The sequence below is a fragment of the Bos taurus genome, chromosome 5 (assembly GCF_002263795.3).
Source record: "Bos taurus isolate L1 Dominette 01449 registration number 42190680 breed Hereford chromosome 5, ARS-UCD2.0, whole genome shotgun sequence".
NCBI lineage: Eukaryota > Metazoa > Chordata > Mammalia > Artiodactyla > Bovidae > Bos > Bos taurus.
In genome coordinates, this window is record NC_037332.1 from 91,785,397 (window position 1) to 91,803,671 (window position 18,275).

General features: G+C 38.0%; 1 protein-coding gene across 5 annotated transcripts in view; it reads right to left on the bottom strand.

Annotated features, from left to right (window-relative positions):
• PIK3C2G (phosphatidylinositol-4-phosphate 3-kinase catalytic subunit type 2 gamma) overlaps positions 1 to 18,275 on the bottom strand; it is a 669,869-nt gene that overhangs the window by 386,670 nt on the left and 264,924 nt on the right. For all 5 annotated transcript variants that reach the window (XM_059886331.1, XM_059886332.1, XM_010805449.4 and 2 more), the window contains 2 exons: positions 7,330 to 7,432; positions 2,295 to 2,365 (listed from right to left, as the gene is read on the bottom strand). In XM_059886331.1, the coding sequence (XP_059742314.1) occupies positions 2,295 to 2,365; positions 7,330 to 7,432 (174 nt within the window). The remainder of the gene's footprint in view (positions 1 to 2,294; positions 2,366 to 7,329; positions 7,433 to 18,275) is intronic.

Genomic DNA, 18,275 nt, shown 5'->3' on the forward strand with positions numbered 1-18,275 from the left:
ATTCTCCAGGCAAGAATACTGAAGGGAGTTGCCATTCCTTTTTCTGAGGGATCTTCCCCACCCAGGGATATAAGGCTATGCTGCTGCTGCTAAGTCGCTTCAGTCGTGTCCAACTCTGTGCGACCCCATAGATGGCAGCCCACCAGGCTCCCTCGTCCCTGGGATTCTCCAGGCAAGAACACTGGAGTGGGTTGCCATTTCCTTCTCCAATGCATAAAAGTGAGAAGCAAAAGTGAAGTCGCTCAGTCGTGTCTGACTCAGCAATCCCATGCACTGCAGCCCACCAGGCTCCTCCATCCATGGGATTTTCCAGGCAAGAGTACTGGAGTGGGGTGCCATTGCCTTCTCCGAAGATCACAAAAAATCAGGGAAATATGACACCACCCAAAGAATACAGTAGACTTCCGGCAACTGACCCCAAAGAAATGGAGATAAAAGAATTGTCTGATTAAAGCACTCAAAATAACTGTTCTAAAGATGCTCAGAGAACCAAAAGGGAACACAGAAAAAGAATTTAGTGAATTTAGCATAACAATGCAAGAAACAAAATGAGAAATTCAGCAAAGAGAAAACACAAGAGTCAGATAGAAATGTTTGCGCTAAAGAATACAAGACTGAGCCGAAGAATTTGATAAACTTCCAAGCAGAAGACTCCTTAAACTTAAAGACAGATTTCTTGAAATCACCCAGTCAGAAGAACAACAAAAAGAAGAAAGGGAATGAAGAAATGTTGTCTGTCAACTACACTTCAATTAAAAATTACTGACAATGAAAAGTTAGTGAATAAATCCTATGGGTCTCACAGTCAGTTCAGTCACTCAGTTGTGTCTGACTCTTTGTGACCCCATGGACTGCAGCATGTCATTCCTGCATGCAGTTGTCATCACCAACTCCTGGCGCTTGCTCAAACTCATGTCCATTGATTGGGCGATGCCATCCAAACATCTCATCCTCTATCATCCCCTTCTTCTCCTGCCTTCAACCTTTCCTCGCACAGGGTCTTTTCCAAAGAGTCACAGGCTCCTTTTGTTTCCCTGTGCCCCAGGTAGCATCCACCTACAAGTCACAGCCCTCCACCAAACAGTTCAGAACAAATATCTGACTCCCAGGAATCCAGACTTTTTGAAGAATTTGTCCAATTTGGTGTTTCTCTCTGCATTTGTTGATGTGGTAGTTGTTGTCTTATAAATTTATTTTGAAACACAACCTTTGATTTAATACACCATTTTGATGGGGACCTATCTGAAGCATATAATTAGTAATACAATAATAATTTAGATTAAGTGATATAAAAAGTCCTCCTTGTTTTACCCATTCTATGATTTTATGGTATGAGGCTGAATACTGGGGGGAAAGAGAAAGACATGATATTTTAATGAAAGAATGTAGCCTTTGCAAATTGCAGACAGCATTAGTCTCACTCTTTCTACTAACAAACTGAGTGATCGGCCCTAGATAAGTTATTTAACCTTCCAGAAGTTCAGTTTCCTTGATTCCGAAGTAAGGTAGTATGTATTGTTATGAGGTTAAAGGGAGAATTAGATGAGATAATGTATGCAAAATGTACTAGAACTCCAGGAAGTGATAGCTATTATTAATAGTCACTAAAACAATTTTAACTCACTTTTATATCAGGCTGTGCTTTAGAGAATTTATGACACATACCTCCCACACTCCATTTTTTGCTCATTTAGCTCAGAACAACTTTAATTCCTGATAAACTCACCCTGTAGCACTGATACCTTCTCCCAGGTTAGCTTTTTGATATGTCTATTCTTTCAAATAATACATGCATATGTTGAGATATCAGACTCAATTAGGATATGCTCATTTGCTGTCACTTGAGTTTTCCAATTTGAATTCACTCTCCTTTGTTTATAATGTACCAATTATTTTCAAGGAGTTCCAGAAAGGAATTTAAAGCAGGAGATAGTGATTTTCAGTGTATGGAAATTCAGTGATACAAAGAGCTTAGTGACACATGCACAATCAAATTTACCAAATGAATGAGGGAAAAAAATCCTCGAAAATCTAATAACTGGTAGCAGAGAGATTTTTAAATGAATGTTAGATTGTTCTGGAAGGTGTTAGCAGCTCTTCAAATGTATCTGAATAGCTGTGAAGAATAGATAATTATTAACAGAATTTGCCAAAGGGAGATATCTATTAAAAGTACAATAGCTTCCACAGTATTAGTGAAAGGATAGTTTATACAATCAACTGAAAAATATTGTGATTTGGCACTTGAGAAATCAGTCAGAAAGTAGTCTTAGAACAGAAATGAAATGTCTTACCTGGATACTTTCCAGATATGCATAAATTCTAGAAGTTGGTTCAGATAAAACTGACTGTGGTCATCTTCATGCTGTAGATAGCAGGATATATTAATATTTATAGAGTGAAGAGGAATGAATCCCAGATAAAAATAGGTCCGTAACTTCCTGCTGTCATTTTATTCACCTCTTTTGGTAACCCTCATTTATCATTTTAATATTTTGTTTTAAAGACCTTAGAAGACACTTCTTAACTGTAGAAGCATTCTTTTCAAAAGTAAAGTGGAAAGCTGCTCTTTGGTTGAGGATAAACCCCAAGGACAGTTGAAAAGCATCATGCCACTACCAAGGTCAAATACAAATTTATCCCAGGAGGAAGGCAATTTTGACACCAGTTCTCCCATGCACGTGTACGTTTTCTTTACATTTAGGCCTTGGATCCATGGCAGCATAGGACTTGACAGCTTGCCACATTGGCCAGCAGACACAGAACGGAATCCTCCATTTTTCAGATTTTCCATACCTTGCCACTAAACTGTCAGGGTAAGAGAACTTCCCGTCTCATGAACATTGAGTTATGCTAATGAAAGACAACTACTGATAGGTATAAATTGCAGGAGTTATCAGATGGCATTGTATTTTTCTCCCAAGATGAGCAGAAACTACTCATCTTAAAATAGCAGCCCCCTGATCCACATCTCTGCATTCACACAGACGCACTCTCATCTTAACTCCTTGATCAACTCTTCTAAAATGGGCACCTATGAAAACCCTATGCAGGTCTGCAGAGGAAGCAAATATACCCCATCCTCTTTGCACTTTTTCATCACCCAGAGCCGTTAAGTTTTACAGCCCAGTGAGTCCCTTAGTGCCTGGAGTGCATATAATCTTGTATGTCAGTACGCACACAATCTAATTTTAAAACTGCCTGTTAGAGTTTCTGACAGAAAACATCAGAAGGAAAACCTTTACATGGCTTAAGGTCAACGGTAAATCAATTTTTATATTGGGTTGTTTTGTGAGGAAGAGGGAGGAAGCTAAGTAACATGGAAAGAATAAGGTCACTGCTATAAAAAAGGAAGGCTTTGTATTATTAGAAATGCTAAGGAACTTGGCAACATGAGGCTTACTGTATAGGAATTTACATCCAAGGTCTCTGGTTGATGAAATCTGAAAGTGTGATAGTGATTGAGACAATTTCTTTTTCTGCAGTAGATAAAGCTAAAGTTCAGGCATGGAAAGGACAGTAAAAGTGAAGGGAAAAAGAAATTTAAAGTCAAAATACAATAAGATTTGAACTGTAATGTTTGACATTTGCCTTATTTCAGAGACTTCCCTGGTGGCTCAGTTGTAAAGAATCAACCTGCAATGCAGGAGACATGGGAGATGCGGGTTTGATCCCTGGGTCAGGAAAACCCCCTGGAGGAGGAAATGGCAACCCAGTCCAGCATTCTTGCTAGGGAAAGCCCATGGACAGAGGAGCCTGGGGAGCTACAGTCCATAGGGTTGCAAAGAGTTGGACATGACTGAGCACACATGCACTTATTTTAGAAGTTAAAACCAAAGCAGCATGTAAATAATATGACATATTTGCATCTTTCGGTATAGCATAATCATATTCATTTAAAAGCTACTTTACTTGTCTTCCAGAGATACTTTTTGGGGCAGGGGAATTGTCCTTTTTCATACAGTCACTTAAAAGAAAAAAAAATTATCTAAAGGATCTCAAAGAGTTGGAGGGAAGTTTGAGCACGTATCCTTGGAATGTATTGTGCAATTTACTTTTCTCCAAAGCTGAAAGCCATACCTTTGTTTTAGTAAAAATACTAAGGAATTTTTGTCCCGTTTTTTCATACAGGAATCTATTGCTTTAAATATTCTATGAAAGCTTCCTTGAGCTATAAGGAAATCTTAATTTTATGATTAATGTCTACAACGTTGGCAATACTTTTGATCAAACCCAAAAGATGTAAAGGAAGAAAATTAAAAAAAAAAGTTTCAGTCATTCGTGTCATTTTTAATAAAGACAGGAATTTTAAAATTTTGAAATCTAGGACGATTTCTAAAGAATATCAACCTGTTTTGTGAATAATCTCTTGGAACATGAATTAGATCATCATATATCAATATAATAGGAGTCAGTTTAAAATAAGAAAGCCATCATCTAAGTTGAATTGAGCTTTGTAATGCTTTTTACACTGAAAATAAACTCTGAAATATCTCCTGAACAGTGTTGGTGTCAGTAAACTTAACAAAATGATAGTGATCATTATAGTTCCAATATTACATAGAAACAATATTGTCAAGCCACTTTTATGTTAAGTAGAAAGAAAATTTAATTATTCACAATGTTTAGCATACAGCTGAAATTATGAAAATCATAGAGAATTTTGAGATAGAAGGCCATTCACCATTCCTTTAGCATAAGTTTATAAAAGAAAAAGAATCATGGGCTATTTATTTTAAATATAGCCATTCAGACCATGAAGAAGGGTTGCAAACTGTTAAACTGTTTCAGTTATATCCAGTTATATTAAATTAATTAACATGCTTATCTAGTCCTGAAAGAAGATTTTATAAAACCAGGCAATTAGTTTTTATTTTCTTCAACTATAAGACTTTCAAGTGAAATTATAATCTAACCTACTTCATGGGTAATAAAAGTTCATAACAAAAAGTGTGATATATCAGAGTGCAACATATGCATCATGTTGACATAACACACCAGTGTCCAGACTCTAATATTTTCAATATCATGAGTAAGTTTTTGAAATTTATGAATGTCTTAACTAACGTTAGGGTGATCTAATGTTTAAGACTTTGCCTTCCAATGCAGGGGATGTCGATTTGATCCCTGATTGGAGAGCTAAGAGCCCACATGACTTGTGACCAAAAAACTGAAGAAACAAAAGTAATGCTGTAACAAATTCAATAAAGTCTTTAAAAATGGTCCACATCAAAAAAATCTTTAGGACTTTCCTAGTGGCTCAGCAGTAAAGAATCCACATGCCAGTGCAGGAGATGGAGATTTGATCCCTGAACTGGGAAGATCCTGCACACCACAGAGCAACTAAGCCCATGCCCCACAATTACTGAGCCTGTGCTCTAGAGCCTGGGAGCCACAACTGCTGAAGCTGTAATGCCCGAGAGTGCGTGCTCTGGATAACGAGAAGCCTGTGCACCAAAACTAGGGAGTAGCACCCACTTGCCACAGCCGGAGAAAAGCCCACGCAGCAGTGAAAACCCAGCACAACCAAAAATAAATAATATTATTTTTAACAGTTTTAAAAAAGACTACAATATCATATAGTCTAACACGCTATAGTTTTTGCTTTGGTGCTGTTATGAATTGATACATGTACAGCGCTAATAACAGTGCCTGACACCTAATATATACTTAATATGGTTAATTATCATTAAATATCCTGTCATGGCCCAGGCTTTGGGATATGTGGATACAGCTGTGGAAAACAAAACAAAGCCAAAAAAACATAAAGGTAGAATTTTGACTAATTGCTCTGACACCCACATCTAAAACGTTTGAATATAGTCCGTAAATTCTCAGTGGAGACTCACTGACTGGTCTCTGCTTACTAGTTCCATGAATGTGACCTAAGAAAGGTCATGAGCTCCTTGGGATTCAGTGTCCTTATTGACACATGGAATTGTAAGTGGTATATGTAATGTAAATGTTAAAGTTTCAGATATAAAATATGTGTTCAGTACATATTATATCAAAGTAGTGGAGTTATATGCATTTAAGAATAAACCTTGGGGCTTCCCTTGTGGCTCAGATGGTAAAGCATCTGCCTACAATGCAGGAGACTCTGGTTCGATCCCTGGGTTGGGAAGTTCCCTTGGAGAAGGAAATGCCAACCCACTCCAGTATTTTTGCCTGGAAAATCCCATGGATGGAGGAGCCCAGTAGGCTATAGTCCATGGGGTCGCAAAGAGTCAGACACAACTGAGCGACTTCACTTCACTTCACTTCAAGAATAAACCTTAATTTACATGAAACTGAAATATTAGTGATTTGTGAATTACTACCAGTGACATTCTTTTTAGCAATTATTCAGCTTCTAAATAAGAGTAGGAGTTAGAATTATACATTTTCTCCTCCCCCTGTTGAAATGAAGTATGATAATTTCAGCTTTTTCATCAAAACCAAGGACAATTTGAAGACACTTATGTTTATTAATATTAAGGGTATTAGTTACTTTATAATGCTTATTTGTGGAGATTTCAATGCATAGCCCTGGAGCCGTCAATGCCGTCTGAGTTGGGTATGAATTCCAAAAGATATTTCTAAACAACTCTCTTTTGGCCTCATTATGTTATGTTCCACATAGATATACTGCAAACTAATGCACTACCTGCCACTTTTTATGATGAAGCACCCCAAACTAGAAACAAAAGTCATGCCTTGGAAATCTGTTATCTGAGGTAGATGACAGGGTGATGGGAGTTTTGCTTGAAGCAGGTAATTGGAAGATTCCATAGATAAAAACTGCTAAAATATCAAAGTTTACTGCATATTGTGCAATTTGGGTTTGATGTAACTCAAGACATCACACAGGGAATAAAATTTATATCTAACAGCATGAAGCTGTCACTAAAGCACAGTAATTCCTTTCTAAGGAGTTTTATTATATATATTATAAATATTAATCTGTCCTGATTTAAACTGTGTTGATATCACCATTGTCTTCAAATAGAGCAAGAGTTGTGTTATTTTGCTTCCTTCAATGGTTTCCCCATCACATTTTCTGTCCCATTCATTTACTGGTGGATTCTTGTATGAATATGATAACATTAATAAGTTACTCATAAATGACTTTTCAAGAGACCACTTGATTTATTATACTGAGGTTGCAGTACGCTGTACATATAATTGCTTTAGTCCAAATTGTTAATAGACATATATTTCATTATGTTTAAGTAAATATACTCAAATATTAAGCCATGTAATCCCAAAATGGCAACAATCCATAAGGATGGGAACACTGTCCTTAAAGAACCCATTTGCTAACTGATGCCAATGCTAAGAAAGTCTCACCTTTCGAGATAATGTTCCTGGAGTGTCTCTCTTTTTCTGTAGATGAAGTTGAATAACAGATTTATTTTTCTGAAATACTCTGTGGCTTCCCAAATAGTGATCACTGAAAGAGAAAAAAAAATGAACATAATTATTCTCTTACTATTCCCCCAGTGTATGTTTTCCTCCCTGACTCTATGTCATTTTATTTTAAGAACTTACTCTGATAAAAGTTTAAATATATCTGTAGTTTTCTGTCTTTCTACCTCTCTATCATGGTTTTCCAGGTGGCTCAGTGGTAAAGAATCTGCCTGCCAATGTAGGAGACATGGGTTTGATTCCTGGGTCAGAAAGATCCCTCCTGGAGGAGGAAATGGCAGCCCACTCCAGTATTCTTGCTTGGTAACTCCCTGGACAGAAGAGCCTGGCTACAGTTCATAGAATTGCAAGGAGTAGGACACTGGAATGACTGTGCCTTAACTATCTGTCTATCTGTCTCTCTATACGTCTATATCTCTATAGACGTATAGAGACATGTCTCCTCATATTCAGTTTTAAAGACAAGATATACTTATTTGCAAATTCATTGTTAGAAAAAATGACTAGACACCTTTAGAATGGATATGATAAAGAATCCATATTCAGAGTTAGTTTTATCCGGCCATCTCAAAGCTGACCACAGCATGCTTCTGGGAGGTCTAACTGATGCCACAAAATGTATGAGGGGATCACTGTAACAAGGAAGCAGAGTCGTGTGGTAGAAATATCACAAGTTTAGAGACAGATATACTAGCTCCTTGACCTTAGGCCAGTTAAACTATCTGAAACACAATATTTTTGTTTTAGAGTTGGGATATTAATGTCTATGTCAAAGGCTTGACAAGCAGATTAAATAAAAAATATTACACATTTCAGACATTTTTAATGATGTAATTGTATTTTGTTTTCCTCCCTTCCTTGCTTCCTTCCTTCCATCCTTCCTTCCTCTCTCTCTCTCTCTCTCTCTAAATATTTCCTAATCATAGGTGAAATAATGAACAAAACAACCTATTGCTATCCATCAGTTCATTCAGTCGCTCAGTCGTCTCCAACTCGTATAGGGCTCTTATATTGTTCCTTGGATTGTTTCTACTGTGAATTTAGACATAAGACATGGCCAGTGTATTCCCTGAGTTTCTGGAATCATTGATTTCTGCCTTCCTCCAAGGGCTATTCTCATATTCTATCACATATACTCAGGTTCCTCTTTTCAATTCCTCCAACCCCAACTCTTTTTTTTTTTTTTTTCATGCTTCAGTTCAGTTCAGTTCAGTCGCTCAGTGGTGTCCCACTCTTTGCAACCCCATGAATCGCAGCATGCCAGGCCTTCCTGTCCATCACCAACTCCCGGAGTTCACTCAGACTCATGTCCATCGAGTCAGTGATATCATCCAGCCATCTCATCCTCTGTCGTCCCCTTCTCCTCCTGCCCCCAGTCCCTCCCAGCATTAGAGTCTTTTCCAATGAGTCAACTCTTCGCATGAGGTGGCCAAAGTACTGGAGTTTCAGCTTCAGCATCATTCCCTCCAAAGAAATCCCAGAGCTGATCTCCTACCAAGGGACTCTCAAGAGTCTTATCCAACACCGCAGTTCAAAAGCATCAATTCTTCAGCACTCATCTTCCTTCACAGTCCAACTCTCACATCATACATGACCACTGGAAAAACCATAGCCTTGACTAGACAGACCTTTGCTGGCAAAGTAATGTCTCTGCTTTTCAATATACTATCTAGGTTGCTCATAACTTTTCTTCCAAGGAGTAAGCGTCTTTTAATTTCATGGCTGCAGTCACCATCTGCAGTGATTTTGGACCCCTCCAAAAATAAAGTATGTCACTGTTTCCACTGTTTCCCTATCTATTTCATGCTTAGAGTTCTGAAATTCCTCTGAAGTTCCTCTTCCTATTTTGGGAACCACTTTAAGAGTGGTGACCCATCTTGCTTTCAAAGCTTCCTTTCCTCAGTATGTTGAAGTCTGGACCCTGGATCCCAGTGCAGTGAATTCAGCCTGATATGGCTACTGCTTTCTTGAACTGCCTATTTCACCCACTTGTATATATGTCCCGGAGAAGCAATGGCACCCCACTCCAGTACTCTTGCCTGGAAAATCCCATGGACAGAGGAACCTGGTGGGCTTCAGTCCATGGGGTCGCAAAGAGTGGGACACGACTGAGCAACTTCACTTTCCCTTTTCACTTTAATGCATTGTAGAAGGAAATGGCAACCCACTCCAGTGTTCTTGCCTTGAGAATCCCAGGGATGGGGTAGCCTGATGGGCTGCTGTCTATGGGGTCTCACAGAGTCGGACACGACTGAAGCGACTTAGCAGTACATACGTCCCTCACTAGGGTTGCCAGAGAAAATAGATGACCAATAAACATGAATTTCAGATAACAATGAATAAACATTTTTAGTCTAAGTATGTTTCAAACATACACTAAGAAAAATGGAAATTTTTGAAATTCGAATTTAACTGAAAATTCTGTATATTATTTGCTAAATGTGTCAGTTCAACCCCCTTCTAAAAGTCAGCCCTAGTTCTTCCCTTATCTTTGCCTCAAGTGTGGTGAGGAGAGGGGTAAGATCTGGGTAATTATCAGATTTTGGGAGGAATTTTTTTCCCCTATAAATTTTCTTTTGTTTTTTTAAAAAAGTTATGTTATAGGAATATATTCTCAGGGAAAACATTTGAATTATACTAAATTGTGCACAATAAGAAAGACCTTAAAATTATCCTCTTTCCTTTTGTCCAAAGCAATAGTTAACAAGAGTTTATTGCACTTAAAAAAAAAAGAAAGAAAACAGGCTGAGATAAATGATCAAGCACACATACATTTATGTTAAAAATAAGATCATTTTTATTTTAGCTGGGTCTCTAACTTGTAGCTAAATTTCTTTAATTTATTTTTGGACTCTGCCTTTTTTGTTTCTGGCATGTCGCATGGTACTCAGGATCTTAATTTCCCAATCTGGGAATCAAACTCATGCCCCCTGCAGTGGAAGCACAGAGTACCAAGCAATGGAACATCAAGGAATTCCTGAGACTTTGCTTCTTGATCAGAAAATTTAAACTATTCTATTCATAGCAATACCATCTACTGTGTTATTATAGGTTTATATTAAACATATTTGTTTTAAAATTTTTCCCATTATTCTTTGGGATTATTTGAACCCTGAGTCTCTTTTCCCTCTATCTTTAGAGGCTTAGAAGACATAAATAATTTTAATCTACTGGTTATCTATTTTTTTAGTAATACGTATCTTAAATCTTTTCCACTTCAACATCAATTTAATCATTATTTATATCACATTCTCAAATAAATCTTTGAGCTTAATATAACTTCATTTCTATTTCATAATATACAGTTGCCCAAGAAGAGATAATTTCAATTTTTTTCCAGATTATTTTATAATTTACTGGATGCAATAAAAATATAGTAGATCAGTTGATCCAAAAAGTTAGAAATGGGAATTATAAAAAAGATAATACAGTTTATTTTTAAACTAAAAATAGTTAAATAGCCTCTCAGTAACCAAAGTCTTGATGCTAGAATAAAGTTGGTGATATAGGATGAAGCATCTGTTGATTACAATTTTGTGTCTTCTGGCATAAAACAAATCTATAATTATCTTTAATTTTCAGCTCCAGCTTCCAACCTGAATGGAGAATTGATTTAGATTCCTGTGCTTATTATTATAATCTTTTGAAGTTGTTTTCTCCACACTTAATTCAGTAGTAGTGGTTTTAATGATCTATCTGGAATGTATTTGTTGAGTAAAGAGGGATTTACAGATCCAATTTTAGACATTTTTATCAATATAACAACAATTTGCCCAAATATTCTTAAATTAACAAGGACATTTTTTTTTTCATCTCTGACCTTTTGTATTTAACACATGAACAATTTTCATAAATATCCAATGTTTCTGTACTCTAAATACTTCATGAATCCATATATTTATTCCTGTCCAGTACCAAATTGCTTCAATTATTTAATTTTCTATCATATTTTGAAGTTTGGAAATAAGGCACAACCCTGCGTCCAAGCAGTGGCGGCTGCGCCAGAGGGCCTAGAGGAGCTACTCAATGTTCAAGGTCAAGACAGGCGGCTGTGAGGAGATAGCCCTCATCCAAGGTAAGGACAGCGGCTGTGCTTTGGTGGAGCAGCCATGAAGAGATACACCATGTCCAAGGTAAGAGAAACCTAAGTAAGATGATAGGTGTTGCGAGAGGGCACCAGAGGGCAGACACACTGAAACCATAATCACAGAAAACTGGCCAATCTGATCACACAAACCACAGCCTTGATTAACTCAATGAAACTAAGCCATGCCGTGTGGGGCCACCCAAGATGGGAGGGTCATGGTGGAGAGGTCTGACAGAATGTGTTCCACTGGAGAAGGGAATAGAAAACCACTTCAGTATTCTTGCCTTGAAAACCCCATGAACAGTATGAAAAGGCAAAGAGATAGGACACTGAGAGATCAACTCCCCAGGTCGGTAGGTGCCCAATGTGCTACTGGAGATCAGTGGAGAAATAACTCCAGAAAGAATGAAGGGATGGAACCAAAGAAAAAACAACACCCAGTTGTGGATGAGACTGGTGATAGAAGCAAGGTTCAATGCTGTAAAGAGCAATATTGCATAGGAACCTGGAATGTTAGGCCCATGAGTCAAGGCAAATTGGAAGTGTTCAAACAGGAGATGGCAAGAGTGAATGTCGACATTCTAGGAATCAGCGAACTAAAATGGACCGGAATGGGTGAATTTAACTCAGATAACCGTTATATCTACTACAGTGGCCAGGAATCCCTTAGAAGAAATGGAGTAGCCATCATAGTCAACAAAAGAGTCTGAAATGCAGTTCAGTTCAGTTCAGTCACTCAGTCAAGTGTGACTCTGCGACCCCGTGAATCGCAGCACGCCAGGGCTCCCTGTCCATCACCAACTCCCGGAGTTCACTCAGACTCACGTCCATCGAGTCAGCAATGCCATCCAGCCATCTCATCCTCTGTGGCCCCCTTCTCCTCCTGCACCCAATCCCTCCCTGCATCAGAGTCTTTTCCAATGAGTCAACTCTTCGCATGAGGTGGCCAAAGTACTGAAATGCAGTACTTGGATGCAATCTCAAAAACGTCAGAGTTATCTCTGTTTGTTTCCAAGGCAAACCATTCAATATCGTGGTAATCCACGCGTATGCCCCAACCAGTAATGCTGAAGAAGCTGAAGTTGAACGATTCTATGAAGATCTACAGGACCTTTTAGAACTAATACCCAAAAAAGATGTCCTTTGCATTATAGGGGACTGGAATGCAAAAGTAGGAAGTCAAGAAACACCTGGAGTAACAGACAAATTTAGCCTTGGAGTACGGAATGAAGCAGGGCAAAGGCTAATAGAGTTTTGCCATAAGAATGCACTGGTCAAAAGAGACACTGATGTATGGAACAGTCTTATGGACTCTGTGGGAGAGGGAGAGGGTGGGAAGATTTGGGAGAATGGCATTGAAACATGTAAAATATCATGTATGAAAAGAGATGCCAGTCCGGGTTCAATGCACAATACTGGATGCTTGGGGCTAGTGCACTGGGACGACCCAGAGGGATGGTATGGGGAGGGAGGAGGGAGGAGGGTTCAGGATGGGGAGCACATGTATACCTGTGATGGATTCATTTTGATATTTGGCAAAACTAATACAATTATGTAAAGTTTAAAAATAAAATAAAATAAAAAAAAAGAATGCACTGGTCATAACAAACACCCTTTTCCAACAACACGAGAAAAGACTCTACACGTGGACATCACCAGATGGTCAACACCGAAATCAGATTGATTATATTCTTTGGAGCCAAAGATGGAGAAGCTCTATACAGTCAGCAAAAACAAGACCAGGAGCTGACTGTGGCTCAGATCATGAACTCCTTATTGCCAAATTCAGACTTAAATTGAAGAAAGTGGGAAAACAACTAGACCATTCAATTCAGTTCGGTTCAGTTCAGTCGCTCAGTCGTGTCCTACTCCTTGCGACCCCATGAATCAGCACGTCAGGCCTCCCTGTCCATCACCAACTCCCAGAGTTCACTCAGACTCATGTCCATTGAGTCAATGATGCCATCCAGCCATCTCAGCCTCTGTGGTTCCCTTCTTCTCCTGCCCCCAATCCCTCCCAGCATCAGAGTCTTTTCCAATGAGTCAACTCTTCACATGAGGTGGCCAAAGTACTGGAGTTTCAGCTTTAGCATCATTCCTTCCAAAGAAATCCCAGGACTGATCTCCTTCAGAATGGACTGGTTGGATCTCCTTACAGTCCAAGGGACTCTCAAGAGTCTTCTCCAACACCACAGTTCAAAAGCATCAATTCTTCAGCGCTCAGTCTTCTTCACAGTCCAACTCACACATCCATACACGACCACAGGAAAAACCATAGCCTTCACTAGATGGACCTTTGCTGGCAAAGTAATGTCTCTGCTTTTCAATATGTTATCTAGGTTGGCCATAACTTTTCTTCCAAGGAGTAGCATCTTTTACTTTCATGGCTGCACTCACCATTCAGATATGACCTAAATCAAATCCCTTATGATAATACAGTGGAAATGAGAAATAGCCTTAAGGGACTAGACCTGATAGACTGCCTGATGAATTATGGAGGGAGGTTCATGACATTGTACAGGAGACAGGGATCAAGACCATCCCCATGGAAAAGAAATGCAAAACAAGCAAAATGGCTATCTGAGGAGGCCTTACAAATAGCTGTGAAAAGAAGAGAAGCAAAAGCAAAGGAAAAAAGGAAAGATACAAGCATCTGAATGCAGAGTTCCAAAGAATAGCAAGGAGAGATAAGAAAGCCTTCCTCAACGATGAATATAAAGAAAAAGAGGAAAACAACAGAATGGGAAAGACTAGAGATCTCTTCAAGAAAATCAGAGATACCAAGGGAACATTTCATGCAAAGATGGGCTCGATAAAGGACAGAAATGGTATGGACCTAACAGAAGCAGAAGATATTAAGAAAAAGTGGCAAGAATAAACAAAAGAACTGTACAAAAAAGAGCTTCATGATCCAGATAATCACGATGGTGTGGTCACTCATATAGAGCCAGACATCCTGGAATGTGAAGTCAAGTGGGCCTTAGAAATCATCACTACGAACAAAGCTAGTGGATGTGATGGAATTCCAGTTGAGCTATTTCAAATCCTGAAGGATGATGTTGTGAAAGTGCTGCACTCAATATGCCAGCAAATTTGGAAAACTCAGCAGTGACCACAGGACTGGAAAAGGTCAGTTTTCATTCCGATTCCAAAGAAAGGCAATGCTAAGGAATGCTCAAACTACCGCACAATTGCACTCATCTCACATTCTAGTAAAGTAATGCTCGAAATTCTCGAAGCCAGGCTTCAGCAGTACATGAACTGTGAACTTCTAGATGTTCGAGCTGGTATTAGAAAAGGCAGAGTAACCAGAGATCAAATTGCTAACATCGGCTGGATCATTGAAAAAGCAAGAGAGTTCCACAAAAACATCTATTTCTGCTTTATTGACTAATTCCAAAGCCTTTGACTGTGTGGATCACAATAAACTGTGGAAAATTCTGAAAGAGATGGGGATACCAGACCACCTGACCTGCCTCTTGAGAAACCTGTATGCAGGTCAGGAAGCAACAGTTAAAACTGGACACGGAACAACAGACTGGTTCCAAATAGGAAAAGGAGTACGTCAAGGCTGTATATTGTCACCTGATTATTTAACTTCTATGCAGAGTACATCATGAGAAACGCTGGTCTGGAAGAAGCACAAGCTGGAATCAAGATTGCTGGGAGAAATATCAATCACCTCAGATATGCAGATGACACCACCCTTATGGCAGAAAGTGAAGAGGAACTAAAGAGCCTCTTGATGAAAGTGAAAGAGGAGAGTGAAAAATTTGGCTTAAAGCTCAACATTCAGAAAACAAAGATCATGGCATCTGATCCCATCACTTCATGGGAAATTGATGGGGAAACACTGGAAACAGTGTCAGACTTTTTTTTTTTTTTTGAGTCCCCAAATCACTGCAGATGGTGATTGCAGCTATGAAATGAAAAGATGCTTACTCCTTAGAAAGAAAGTTATGACCAATCTAGATAGCATATTAAAAAACAGAGATATTACCTTGCCAACAAAGGTCCGTCTAGTCAAGGCTATGGTTTTTCCAGTGGTCATATATGTGTGTGAGAGTTGGACTCTGAAGAAAGCTGAGCGCTGAAGAATTGATGCTTTTGAACTGTGGTGTTGGAGAAGACTCTTGAGAGTCACTTGGACCGCAAGGAGATCCAAGCAATCCATCCTAAAGGAGATTAGTCCTGGGTGTTCATTGGAAGGACTGATGCTGAAGCTGAAACTCCAATACTTTGGCTACCTCATGGGAAGAGTTGACTCATTGGAAAAGACTCTGATGCTGGGAGGGATTGGGGGCAGGAGGAGAAGGGGACGACAGAGAATGAGATGGCTGGATGGCATTACGGACTCAATGCACATGAGTGTGGGTAAACTCCAGGAGTTGGTGCTGGACAGGGAGGCCTGGCATGCTGCGATTGATGGGGTCGCAAAGAATCTGACACGACTGAACTGAACTGAACTAATAATTTAAAAAAAAATCATATTATCTTTCCATGATTTCTCCTTCAGAACAATTTTGAAATTATGTGGTATATTAAAAAGAAATTCTAATATAGTGTTGACTTATATTTCATTTTTGGAATTTATAAAAAGTTTGGCCTTTTTATAACATTGAATTCTTTCAAGGAAAGTGTATTTCTACTTGCATTCTGATTCTCTTCTATACCCTTGAGTAAAATGATAGTTTTCTTCCAAGTAGGTTTTACAAGTATGCCTTTTGCAAGTATTTTATAGTTTCTGTTCTATTACAAATCAAAATTTTTTTCAATAATATTTATTAGTTGAATTTACTTGTTGATTTTTCTTATGGAATCCTGTTGTAATACCTGAAAGTTTTTCAATTGATTTTTTTGGATTTTCTAAGTAGAAAGCCATATACTTTTAAAATAATTGCAATTTTATTACCTTCCAAAAGCAAAAAGTTTCCTTTTGATTTTTTATTCTATTGTGATGGCTAGGATGCTTGGCAGACTTTTGGGTAGTAGTAATGAAAGTAGATATCCTTCTCTTTTTCTTGACTGTATGGAGAATGCATCAGATGGTTAACAGATAACAGATTTGCTGCATTCCTGGTCTATACTTTTGTTGCCTATTTTGTTATTTTTTTTTAATTATGAAAAGGTTCAAATTTTATTAATGAGTTTTTTTTTTTTGCATTTACTGAGTACATCATATTGAGAGGATCTTTTTTTCCTTGAATGTAGTAATATATTAATTGTATCAATAGACTTTTTCTATGTATGATTATCTTTACATCTTGGGTAGATTTAATTTTCAATTTTTAAAGTTTCTTTTTGTATATAGCAAAATCTAAATTGGCCTATAATCTTTGTGTTAATATTTATTTGTTTTAGACGTTACAATTAATCTATCTTTATAAAGTGCATGCATCTTATTCTCTGTCCTGGCACAGTTTATATAATTGAGAATTATCTATTCCCCCAAGGTTTGGTGCAATTTGCTTAAAACTACATTTTCTACTCCCCACTGTTCTTTGTTCTGTTTCACATTTATACTTCTCCTTGAGCTAATTTTGAAAATTCATGATTCCTTAGGAAATTATCTATTTTTTATAAAGTTATCAAACAAATGTCCCAAGTGCCTTCTATTTTAAAAATCTTTTGACATTTACCTGGGAGCTGTACAATCCCCTTGCGATCTTTCTGTCCTTTCCAGCTTATCACTCTTTCTTGTTTTACCAGAAGTTTTTTTATTAATATTTTTTTCCTGTCCTTTCACGAGACTTTTGGTGGGCTGCTGGGTAGATTTGCATTTTCACTCTAATGTATTAATCCAGTTCTGAATATAAATAATTATTTTAATTATGGGAATGCTTTTACATGAGAAGAGAGCTCAAAAACTGGAAAGTAAGTACTTTTCTGGTCCAGCTCTTTCATTTGCAATTAAAGACACTGAGTTCAACAATCTAAGATCAGAAATTAGAACATAAATATTTGGAGTAAATATAGCATGCATGAAGTTTATTTATAGAGTTAAGCTTTCCTGTTATAATGTGATATATATGCTTCTTCTTATAAAATGGGGTGGGGGAATTAAGGTGTTTTGCAAACTTTGGGCTAAAAATAAAACATCTCATGGGAAAATAGGACTGGAAGAGACCACTCAAATCAATACAGGTCTACGCAGAGTTCACGTGTTTTTGTGCATTCACACAGAGACACCTTAGTACAGAACACTAGCACAGTCTTAAAAAGACACATTTAATTTCAAAAATTAAAAAAAAAAAAATATATATATATAGTAAAATAGACCTGGCTTTTAAAAATATCTTTGACTTGGTGAGAGAATATATAGAAAACCTTGACGCTGCTGAATATAGAGATGAGGGCAAAATGTACAACAGTTGTGGAGAATTCTTCAATAAGCATTTTCAAGACTGTGAAATCAAGCTGAGGGGGGGAAATGCATGTTTTCTGGGTGAAGAGTCACAGTCACTGGTACAGTATTGTCACTCTCAGCAGCTTTATGTATACTTTGCATTCATCTACTGTTACTTAGGAGAACAAAACATTACAAATATGACCGAAAAATTTCCCTGTATGTAAAGGTGACTTGTCTGAATAAACTAATTCATGTTACAGAAATATGTCATATTGCTGAAGAATTTGGAGAAGGAAATGACCACCCACTCCAGTATTCTTGCCTGGAGAATCCTGTGGACAGAGGAGCCTGGTGGGCTCCTGTCCAATAGGGTCACACAGAGTCGGACATGACTGAAGCGACTTAGCATGTATGCATGCACTGGAGAAGGAA